We start from the raw sequence: 12,251 nt of genomic DNA, 5'->3' as shown, positions 1-12,251 counted from the left end.
AGCGTATAGGCTTCGGCCTGAGACGCATTTAGAGTCTTCCCTACCCAGACCCCTGCCAAATACACTTAGTAATTAGTTAGGTTAGGAAAAAAAAAACTGGATATACGAGTTGTGATTGGAAAGCTTAGAAGCAAATACTGTAGAGGTATACTTCTACAGTATTTGTTAGAAGTAGGAGGGAGAACCCCAAGATGGTATTTAAGGGACGAAGAAATATGAAAGAAGTAAAAATTATATGGTTGTAAGAATGGTTGGGGATTGGAAAGTGTTAGATGAGGAGAGTGTGTTGGCGAGAAGTGTGGCTCATTTCAGGAGAAGAATGAATAATGCTTGCCACCAGGTTTTTACCCATTCTAAACCATAACTAACTACATAACTGAGTATCAGCATACCCATAACAGCTGAGATCGTGTGTACTTATATCTGTTTCAGATATCTTTTATTTCGTGTATCAACATGGCTAATAGTTTTGTATAGTGGCCACAGTGTTTATTTTGTTTTAAATGCATGGCGAGCATGTCTAGGCTCGATTAGTTAGGTTATCAGTTCGTTTTACTTTGAAAATGTCATTTTACAGTGATACACTTAACACATTTGAATTCCTTACCAAGAAGCCGGAAAACTTTTTGAGGTAGATAACGTGTTTTTTTATCCTATTGTTATTTTAAATAACGTTTATATCAATTCTAGACCATAATGACAAATAGTTTTTTTTATTATTGGGCCCAGATCTCAAAATATTTGGATATTGAACTGTTTTTATAAATTGTGTTTTAATTTAATTCGTAGTTCTCCAAATTTAGACTTCGGTTTTCACCGCAGACTAGTTGATAACAATGCTTGTGACTGACCGTTTGGTTGACAGTTACACTCGCGATTGCCTTTTCTTAGTGAAAAAACTTTCTGAATAGGTATTTAAAGTTGGAATGTACGAGATGTTAAGTGGGTGCGATATGTAACTTTAATTTCGACGTTGGTTGTTCTAATTTATTATAATAAATGTTGATATTCTTTCTTAATTATCATCGGGTATTTTTAATAAATTCCAGCAATCAAATTCTGGTGAAATCATGTCATTGTATATATTATAAGGTTCTTGAAAGTTTTTCCAAGACGAAATCACTAATATTCAATTTAAATTGTAACCAACGCTAGTAACAGTTCAATTCTTCTTTTCTCCATATATGTGTGTATATACAGTGAAAGAGACCCCACTAAACTCAAACCCTGGGCGGTCGCCCAGCTTCCCTGGCCCTAGAAGTGTCTCCGCTTTCATATTTTGTCGTGAGAGAGAATGTGGTACTAAGAAAGTTCTGTTTCAGTGTCCAAAATGACCTGGCTGGCGATGTCAAGAAGCTCTTGAAGCGCCTCTACGACCACACGAAGGACGCGGAAGGTTCGCCCTCGGCGAGCGCCCTGCCCGAGCTGATCATCGATGCGTTCGACGAGGAGCAGATCTGGCAGGAGCTGGAGCTGCAGAACGAGGAGAGGAGCGACGCGCTGGTCAGAGACGTGGCGCTGCTGGTGGCCGGCAGGAGGAGTCTGTCCTTCGAGCCTGGCCGCGACGGCCGCGAGTCGAGCGACGACGACGACGACGACGGCGGCGGCGCAGGGACGGGCGACGGCGAATCTGAGGACGCCCGGGTGCCGCAAGACTCCCGGAAATCTGACAGGAAAAGAAAGCCCAGTAAGATAACTAGAAAAGGTAATTAATTCATTGAAATGCCTACAGTAGTCTGGATTAACTGAGCTTTGATGAACATAGATTCCATACTATCTTAATCGATCTAAAATGCTTTACCAGCAAAGACTGTTGAAACATTTGCTTGAGGACCTAGAAAATGATGTAACTGTTGTCAAAAGCCTAACCGGTAATTAACCTCAAGGATGTTGTTTGTTGGTCGGGCGAATTATGGAGTGACATGAAAGAATCCACACTGAAGAAAAACTGGAAAAAAAAAATACCCCAAAATGATGCCATGGGCCAATTGAAAACCAAGACGGTTTTCTGATTATATCTTTATTATTAAAATTTTAATTTATCCAAGGTTGCAGCTATCCACTTTAACTCTGTTAATCAATTCTCTACTGTATATCTACGGTAACAATTATATATTTTATTTTGCCGTTTTAATTTTTTGTATTTACATTCTGCACTGTATCATATAGAAAGCATGAGTAAAAGCATATAAGACACCCTTGGTTTACTTTTAATTAATTTTTACGTTTTTACTGGTTGCGACTACAGAACTATGCTATAACTGTTTTATTACGTCATAATTGAAAGAATGTTAGTTTGGATACTATCCTTTTATTTAATTTACTTGTCAGATTGTATATTTTAAATAAGACGAGAAAAATATTAAAAATGTTATTTTTTATTCAAGTAGTTTTTGTTTAAAATTTTTTGAAATGTGATCACACTGTAACTCTCAGGCTGAAATTTTTTCTTGTGATTTATGAGAGGAATGCATACTGCATTTTAGAAACACCATGTATTGGCTGAAAATTATTAGATAGGTAACCGTTTGAGCGTTGAAAGTGCTCTCAAAGTTATGGAGCATACTAACTAGCAAAATTATTATTATTATTATTATTTTTTTTTTTTTGCATTATGTAGCTAACATAATTTTTGTGAGGTATTTTGTGATATTACAAATGATTTTCTACCTCTGTATTTAGTTAAAGGGGTCCTTATAAGCCCCAATTTTTGATTCCACAAGAGGGTACGAACCATGCCTTGATTATTCTGCACAGAAAACGAACTACGTTCTTTTGCTGGCCCAAAAATTTAATGGTGGCTTTGTGCTGTTTTTAGTTGCCGCATGTTGGATACTGACACGCTTTTCTCTTTACACGTGAGGACATGCTGGATGGCCACATTCGTATAGCACTTCCGTGGTTTTGAGAGACTCGTTAGATTTATTTGTGGATCCGTTCTCTGTTGGTGAGTTTCGTACAGGTGACTTTAAAATGTCTGCGAGTTCCAATTTTGGTACAGTTCAGTGCACAGAAGGCAAACAATTTTAAGTTGGTAACATAAAATAATGCCAGTGTTCATTTTGCTCGAAAGACTTTCAAATTCCAGCAGATAATTTATATTTTTACATTCACATTCTTCGTAAAATGGCTTCTCGTTCAAATGCTTTGTAGTTCGATGCTACCGAATTGAAGTGTGGCAAAAAAAGACAGGTTCTCAAATCTCATGTTTTTCACAGAATTTGTATTGATGGGTGTTCTGTAGGTAAACCTTTAACCATGGAGAATATTTGGTTTCTGCTATGTTATTGAAGGTTCCGTAGATCTGTTTTAACTAGGTTTAGGAATTACGAACAGTACTGTATTTTAAAGAAATTTACTAATTTGCCTTTTGCAGGAAAGCCGTCTGTCGTGGACGATCGCTTCTTCAAGTTGAATGAATTGAGCAACTTCCTGGACCGGCAAGATCGAATAGCTGAGTTAGAAACCAAAAAGGAACGCGTCTCGAGAGTGGAGAGCAGCGAAAGCGACACAGATGACGAGTCAATTGACTACTTTCAAGATGTTCCATCGGAAGATGATGACGTAAGGTGAAATTTTCACTGCAGAGTAATTTTTAAAGCTTTTCAGTGATTGTACAAAAAAAAAATGAAATGTTTGTGCGAAATTATTTTCTTTTTAGGAGGAAGAAGAAGATTTGTGGTACGGAGATTTTTTTGATGCTCCTGAGGATGCAGAGAGTGATGGAAGTGATGCGGGCGGTCGCAAGAGTGACGAGGTTCACTCCAGTATGGAGAATAACCTAGAAGAGGAAGCAGACGAGAGTGTGGATGATGAGAGAAGTGATGAGGATGAACCCAAAAAGAGAGTTAGGTGAGAACGCACTTTTGTCTTGTAATTATTTTGTACTTTCCAGTGTTGTGTAATGTTTAGATATAGCTAAACTTTTTTTTAATGTCAAAGTTAGCCAAGTTCTTTTATGAAGGTATGTGTTTGCACTTCAGAAATATTTATTTTTCTCATAATTTTTTTTAAATTGATGAATGTAAGTCATTGAGATTTAAATCACTATGAATTCTAATAGGTACAAGTTATGTATGCTTAAGTATGCCATGCCTGTGCATATTTATTAATGTAGTATAGGTTTGTATTGATTTTAATTATACATTTTAATTAAGGTGTAAAATTACCAGTTTCTATTATAATTTTTTTTTGTTGACAAAAAAAAATACACAACGCTGTGTTTTTTATTATCACTGAAGTGATTATTTTTAAAAATGTTGTTGATCTCCATATATTACTTCCCTTTCTCTCGTCCCCTTCTTCGAATCTTCAGCTCCTCTCCCATCTAATGTAATTTCGCCTGCAGGTTTGAGAGCGCCCAGTCCGCCGATGCGGGGCAGAGCGATGGGGACGGCAGCGACGGTGCGTCGTCGGGGGCGCCCGAGGCGAGGTCCAGCTTCGAGTCCCGGCAGGAGCGCCTGCGGTCGCGGATCCGCGAGCTGGAGGCGAAGGCGCTCGCCGAGAAGCCCTGGCAGCTGAAGGGGGAGGTGTCGGCCGTGACCCGGCCCGTAAACTCCCTCCTGGAGGAGGCGCTGGAGTTCGACCTGACCACGCGGCCAGGTAACGTCCCTCTGTGGCTGCGCTGGGACGCTGGGGCCGGGAACAAACACTTCTGGCTGCATTGTGGTAGTTCACTGTACTTGGTTTGGAATGCGTTCCGCTTATAAATCCTCGTTTGAGTTCAGTAAAGCCCTCGTAAGGCCTCCTGTCTACCAGGGCCGGTGCAAGGTAAATTGGCGCCCTAGGCGAAAAACCTTAATTGCCCCCCCCCCTCCCCGCCCGGGCCGGACAGCCCAAAAAAAATTTTCCTTGCCTCAAAATACATCACGTAAGCCTAAGATTTTGTCAACAATCAAATGTAAGCAGGCTTGTGTTTTTTTTTTTTAACTTTTTTACTTATTACAAATCATAAACAGGTCACCGTGGACTTTAAATAATTACTTATATCAATATAAACACTCCAAACTGTTGCAAAAATCCATTTTAATCTTCTAGTTTCAATAATCGTTAAACATATGATATGAGCTGTTGTGTGTCGTGCTGCGCCGCCCCCAGCTACTTGGCGCCCTAGGCGGTTGCCTGGTTCGCCTGTGCGGACGCACCGGCCCTGCTGTAAACCCGGGAACACATATGGTGTGTGCAGAAATTCATGAAGACCATGCTATTTGAAAACTACCGCAAGATATCGGTGTGGTGTTTGTTTGAAAAAAAAAAATTTAACACGCCTAGAGCGAATGAGTAGTTCTGTTTCCGTATTTTGTTTTCCAACTGTAATCTTAGAATGGTGAAAATGGCTAAAAATCTGTTTTTTTTTTCTTTCGGGAATGTAGCACCCGGTGCAGATTCACGAAAGCACTCAGGGAACTCACAATACACCTCACAACTCTATGCAGGTCTAGAGCCTTGCGCTTAGAGGCAATACCACGCTAGAATCACCAGTGAGCATTGCACTTGTCATTCTGCCTCACCAACACAGATACGGCCCGGACTGGGCAGACTAGGTTCTTTAAGAAAAGTCCCACTAAAGAAAATTTTTTGCACAATAAGTTTTAAAAATTTAGCACTCAATGTATAAACACATTCAATTCAATCATTCTAATAGGTTTTTTTCTGTTTACAAGCATATAAATTCAAATTCATCTTGCTAAGCTACATCACAGACCATATATTTCAGGCAAATTTAACATGTGTTTAAAAACATTAAATAGGTGGGGACAGAACATAAATTTACACACAACCTGCGTCAGCTGCTGTGTTTGTTTTATCTAATTGTTTTTATCAAATTCCTGTGTCATATGTCTAAAAATATTTCTCTGATGGAAGAGGGAAATGTAGACCTCATTTTGCATTCGAGTCACCTTGCATTCAGGTAAATTCATAAATATATATTTCGAGAAAGTCCACTTAAATCATGTGGGAATTTCTTTGAAAAGGTTTTAGATTTTTAAAAAAATCGGACTGTCCTGAAATAGTATAAGTAATAACTTATGTTTAATTTTGTTTATTGGATGTAAAAAAAAACTTAAAAAGAAGTTGTGAGAAAATTTCATTGGATGGTCCCAAAAATCTCATGAAAGTGGTTGAACATATTTTGTAGTCATTCTGTATAGTTTTCACACTAAAGTACTATTGAATGTCATAGGTTCTGTATTTCAGAATTTTGAGCTTTCTTTGTTGTTATATTCTGTATTTTTCTTTACGACTATGGTCTTGTTTAATAGCATATCAAGAAATTACTCTTTGATTATGAGTTCTGTTGAAATACCCATTTGTTTTCCATTTCAGCACCTATTATAACAGAGGAAACAACATTAAAACTCGAAGACGTGATCCGGCAGAGGATCAAAGACAAGTCTTGGGACGACGTGGAAAGGAAAGTCAAGCCTGTCGAATCACCGTTTGAATTCAAGAAGAAGTTGGTTTTGAACCAGGAGAAAAGCAAGCTGAGTTTAGCTGAAGTCTATGAGCAGGTTTGTTGTGTGATAAAGTTTTTGAAGTTACGTGTGGTGTACACCTAGTCCGCTGTAAGAAGGCAGTTACTTCGCTGGGAACATGTTTAAGCCACATTCATTCCAGTAATTTTTTTTCCCAAACAAACTTTATTACAAGTAAATATGGCTTCGTGTATGCATATGTTTTTCACTGGATTAAATGTCACATTTCATTGTTATGTTCACTAATAACAGCCACACCATTTGATATGTTGAGATTTTGAACCATACTTTTTATGCCGCAAGTACATTACACTCTGCATTGTAAATCATTGTGTAGAATGTTTACAATTTTATTTCGTCCGACAGTTTAACTTTCTCTCTCCATGTACAACCTCAATGCCAATAAATTTGTTTGGTGCCTGTTACTAAATTATCAAGTGTGTGTGGTAGTATTGTTATATGTAACAGTTAGTTTTTAATAATTTATTTTTCAACCAAATTTGGCTTGTGCAGGAGTTCATCAAGCAGCGGGAGTCTGTCAATCCGGAGGCGGAAGAGAAACCGGAGGAAGAGCCAGAGTCACACAAAGAAATTAAAAAAATGATGTCGGCTTTGTTTGTAAAGCTTGATGCTTTGTCCAACTTCCACTACACGCCAAAACCCGTGAGTTTTCTTCTCCACATCAACCGTTCTTTGCTCTTTGCCGTAAAAACGCAAGCAGCCTGACATGATACAGCTTTCTGGGAACGTAACGTACCTACACACTACACATTCTTCACTGGTGTTGCAAGAAACATTTGGAATTGACTGCTGAATATTATGACTTAATAAAGAAAACCAACACAGATTCATGTAGCTCCATGCTAGCTGTCAAAGTGATAACAGAGTGTACTTTCTATATTATAGTTCATTTTTAGTATTTACTGTGGGAAATACACATACAGGTATTATGGACTCGGGCATTAGGCAAGGACTTCGTACCAGAATCCCCAGTATTATTACATGAAACAAGCTTCCAATAAAACAAAATTAAGGAAAAATGTTCTATGCCTATAAAACTGATTGAAATTTAGGTTTGGAATTAAAAAAAATAGATTACAAACTTTTTTTAATTATTTCTGTAGTAGATATTTGAACAGATTTAGTAGTATTGCCATATAAGTAATATGTCTAAGCAATATTTGGCATTTTATTTTTAATCTTAAAGTTATATAAAGGCTATATATAAAAGTTTTTTTTGTTCAAATTTGACCTTTGTATCCTATGAATTTGTCGTGTTGAAGGCAGTTTAAAGTTTTGTGCAGTTTGATCTCCTGTTGAATCGAAGTATGTGTGCTGTGTATTTTCAGGTTCCCCCAGACGTGCAGGTAGTAAGCAACCTCCCTGCGGTGACCATAGAGGAAGTAGCCCCTGTGGGAGTGAGCGATGCAGCCCTCCTCGCACCAGAAGAGGTTAAAGGTGAGTATTATTTCTCTAAAGGGCCCCGCCCACCCGGGCACACACCCAATGTGTGTGGAGAGTTTCGGAAGAAACCATGTAATTTGAAAACTTCTCAAGATATCCTGAGTCGTTTTCTGTTCACGAAAAGCTTTTAACAATACACTGAGGGCAGATGGGTAATTCTCTTAAGTACCCTCTTTTATCGCATAATGTCGCACTCGCATAATCCTCGCACCTATATTTTTGGCAGTCAAAATTGGGATAAAGAAACTTCTCGCATAAACGTCGAATTATGTTTTTGGTCCCGCTATTAGATGGCGAGCGCTTTGTGTAGGTATATTTTCCGTATAAAACGATGTATTTTAAAGTGGAAATCTAATATTTATTCGGTCATACCCACTTATTTAAATAACGAAAAAATATGAAATTGTCTGACGTGTAAATTTTATTTTTAAGTGTAAAAAAAAATACTTATTTAAAATCTTTATCATGTATGACGTATATGGAATGGAAAATAATTAATATTATATTGTTTGTTCTTGCATGTCTTACATTAGTAACACGTTTTTACTGTGACAGCGCATGTTTCAAACATGCAAAAATTTCTGATTTATTTTTATTTTTCTGAGTAGTTCTGTTCTAGTAATTCTTTTTACTAATGACTTTACTGCGTAAGTGCATCAGGTGCCGATCAAAATGAGACTATTTTGGTGAAATAAGTATTGAAAAATATAATTAGTTTCATATTTCTTGAATATTACACTTTTCTTTAATAAATGCAGAAACATTAAAATCTCCTGTTTTATAAATGAAATTGTCTTAAGAATAAAACCATAATTTATTGTCCTTAATGATTACAGGAGCTACAATTTTGTTAGGGTGATACCAAGCAAAGTGAAATTTTTGAGGGGGGTCCTGTAGGGGCCTTTAAATTTTTTAAAGTAGTGGTGGAATGCAATAATAACGGAACGAAAAGATATAAAATAATTAAGCTCAATATATGTCTAAGGTCTGTGTTAAAAAAGTGCACAAGTTAAAAATACCTATGTTTCTCTTAGTTCACTAACTCAATACACTACAAACTTCAAAATATCACTAAGTCCTCTAGTTTTACATTTCTGCTACCGACACACAGAACGCAAACTTTCATAGAAGAATTTAAAAAAGGAGTAGGTAGTAGGGTAAAATAATTGAAACACAGATATTTTAGACCTGTGTTTTTTTATTCTCATTGACCCTGTGTGTGTGTGCTCGAAGTGTTTCATTTAAGCATCTGTCCTGTAGGGGTGGTGGTGGAATGCAGTGATAACATGAGCAGATATAAAATAAGTTAGCTCAATATATGTCTAGAGTCTTGTGTTGAAAAAGCGCACGAGTTAAAAATACTTATATGTTTCTCTTAGTTAAAAAACTCGATACACCACAAACTTAAAAAAATCACTTAAGTCCTGTAGTTTTACATTTCTGCTACCGACCTTTTTTCTCATTGACCCTGCGTGTGCAAAAGGTGTTCCATTTAAGCATCTGTGCTGTGCTGTGGTGAGTGTGGCTGAAGTGTCGATGCCCGGTGTTTCCAGCGAAGAGGAAAGGGGAGCTGGTGGCCAAGGAGGAGCGGACGGAGACGGACAAGAAGCGGGAGCGCCGGCGGAAGAAGACCAGGCAGCGTGAGCGCCGCCTGGAGACGGAGAAGAGGAAGAAGGCGGTGGAGAAGCTACGGCCGGGGCTCGGCAACAAGTACAGCAAGCAGAAGGCCTTGCGGGCGCTCGAGAAGGCCTCCAAAGACAAGAACGTCTCTGTGGTGAGTCGTGACGGTCGTGGTCCAGTATTCCAAGACGTTTGGGTGAGGTAGCGAATAAGCACTGCCTCGTTGGGACACAACCGTGACCTATCTCGTGGGCCAGAACGTGTCCAAACCGAATCCCAGTAAGGTCACAGATCGCCCAAAGTGCGAGGCTAGAAACTGTGAACGTTTCAAAACCATCTTAGCAATTGTTACTGCAAATATACTAGAGATAGCAGCACCATGACGCGAAATTGGAACCGCCTTTCTAAAATTCTCAAGTACTTTCTAAGTTACGGTTATTTCTTGTTATGACCATCGAAGTGTGCGAAACGTATTCCAGAATAGTTTTGCTATCATAAAGTTTCATTTGGCACACCAACATGCCAAGTACGTCCTTTGTTGATTACGAAAATGTCCATATAAATAAATATATATATATATATATATATGTATTTTAATGGTGCCAGACGCGTGTATGCCATATGGATGAAATCAAAAAAGTAAAAGTAAGCTCTGCACATGCACAGAAATTGGGCAACAGATCGGTAAGGGATAGGACACTAAAATCCTTTTCCCTAAAAATAAGGGATTGACCGTGTCCTAATGTGCACTAGGATTATGGTTACGGTACAGGTGTAGCATATTCAACACCTAAACCCTTATTTTTTTATCTTGGAATACCAACCTTAGAGTTTTGTATTTTGTGTTATCATGTACGTACAAGCAAATTAATTTGGTGTGGAAGTTACAATTAAATGATTCTCGAAATTTTTCCCCATAACTGTTTTATAAATTTAATCCTCAGATTAAAAAAAAAATTTCACTAATTATTTATGAGAATTTTGCTAGCCTAATCTATTTTAGTTTGTCTTCAAAAATGTGATATATTTCTTTTTATTTGTTTGTTTTTGCATTTCAGCTTGAAGAGAAGACAAAAACAGTCAAATCATCGAAAGCATTTTTCACCCAGCTGCAGGAGGAAGTTGTCAGTCATATTAAATCCAAGCTCAAAGGTACCAGGAAGAACAACAACAATGAAAGCAATTTATCTGCAAAAAAAATAAAACTGTAACACATCAAATATTTTTTATCAACACACATTTCCTTATATCATAGATTGGAACTGATGAACAGAATGAAACAATATTAATCAGTTTTTGAATAGACTAAAAAAAGTGTGGAAGTAGTTGAAAACTCGAGTGGTTATGCATTTTTTACTTTTATGTACATGGAATTTAGAATTTCTGCAAAAAGAGAAATGTTTGTACAATTCAAGCCAAAAACCAACAACAGTATCAAATAAAACCAATGATATTTTTCTTTTCTCTTTGCAAAGTATATGAGAGAACCTGTCATAAAATTATGTATCACAAAACAAAATTGGCACTCTTTCAAATTCATCTAAATACCTTTTATTTTTCCAAACAATTGCTGCCGTTTATGTTTTGGTGTGTCCTTGTTAAGAGTTAATTTACACGATAACATTTTATTGAATTCAATTTGTATTTTTAAGGACACATTTAATTGCACTTCAAAGATTATATTCAATGAAATTCTTTATATTATTATTATTATTATTATTATTTTTTGTTTTTGTTTTGTCAACTACCTTCATTGTCAATGTTCGATCGATGGTGTATCCAAGGGGTGCCATAAGGGTCTGAAGCCCTTAACAGTAGCTCACACCTTTCGAACTACTGTATTCACGACTGTTATCGAATACTAATACCATGTCCTTAAAAAATCTTCAACATCACTGTGCCATAACTGCAACTGTATTTATAACTGATACCCTGGTTGTGTAAATGATGATGTGGTTTAGGGAGACAGTTGGTACATGTCATGTACATTTTACATCTCTATAAGTAAATTTTCATTGTGATTCCTTTGTAGATATATTTATCTAATCAATTTTTTTTTTCTCTGTTTGGTGGAGTTATATCATGTGATGGAATGATGTTTATCTCAATGCCTTAGGTGAATAAAGCTACTGAAAGGTAAAAAGGAATCAATAGTGCATTTGTGAAAATGATGATATTTTAAAAAAATTGTATGCAATCAAAACTTCAATGTAAATGGTCCATGATGAAATAGTTGAGTAGGTATTAAAAGTTCATAGCCCCAGGTGGAAGAGCTGGAGGTACCTATAACCACTTCAGATGCTGCAGTGGATCCCGGACTTGGACTTTGTGTTATTACATTGCCAATTGTTGAGAGGTGAGCAATTAGGTGAGTACAGTCAAACCTTGATTTTAGAAATCCGAAGGGACCATGATTTTGTTTCTTTTCAATATCAAGGTTTGTTTTACAATATTCAATCACTATTTTTATATAATTCTTAAATAAATTCAAATACCGTTAAAATTTTACACAGTTTTATACTGCACCAAATATACTTTTATATATATATATATATATATATATATATATATATATATAGGGATTGTAAAATTCAAATTTATAAAAGTTACACTTGTGGCTCAAAAAATATTTTCTCCTTATAACACTTGCAGGGATTTAAGACATGAATAAATTTAAGGTCAAGAATAATT

The 12,251-nt window shown here is 36.9% G+C and overlaps 1 protein-coding gene across 1 annotated transcript; it reads left to right on the top strand.

Moving 5' to 3' along the window:
- The first annotated feature begins 485 nt into the window (after positions 1–485).
- LOC134540021 (U3 small nucleolar ribonucleoprotein protein MPP10) lies at positions 486–11,999 on the top strand. The gene is made up of 10 exons (XM_063382453.1): positions 486–631; positions 1,323–1,705; positions 3,377–3,564; positions 3,662–3,852; positions 4,349–4,602; positions 6,328–6,512; positions 6,990–7,139; positions 7,826–7,934; positions 9,494–9,714; positions 10,619–11,999. Exons 1-10 carry the CDS (start codon positions 564–566, stop codon positions 10,769–10,771), a joined length of 1,902 nt encoding a protein of 633 aa, XP_063238523.1. The 5' UTR covers positions 486–563; the 3' UTR covers positions 10,772–11,999.
- The last annotated feature ends 252 nt before the right edge of the window (positions 12,000–12,251 follow it).

The sequence above is a fragment of the Bacillus rossius genome, chromosome 16, assembly GCF_032445375.1.
Source record: "Bacillus rossius redtenbacheri isolate Brsri chromosome 16, Brsri_v3, whole genome shotgun sequence".
NCBI lineage: Eukaryota > Metazoa > Arthropoda > Insecta > Phasmatodea > Bacillidae > Bacillus > Bacillus rossius.
This window is presented reverse-complemented; position numbering and strand designations above follow the sequence as displayed.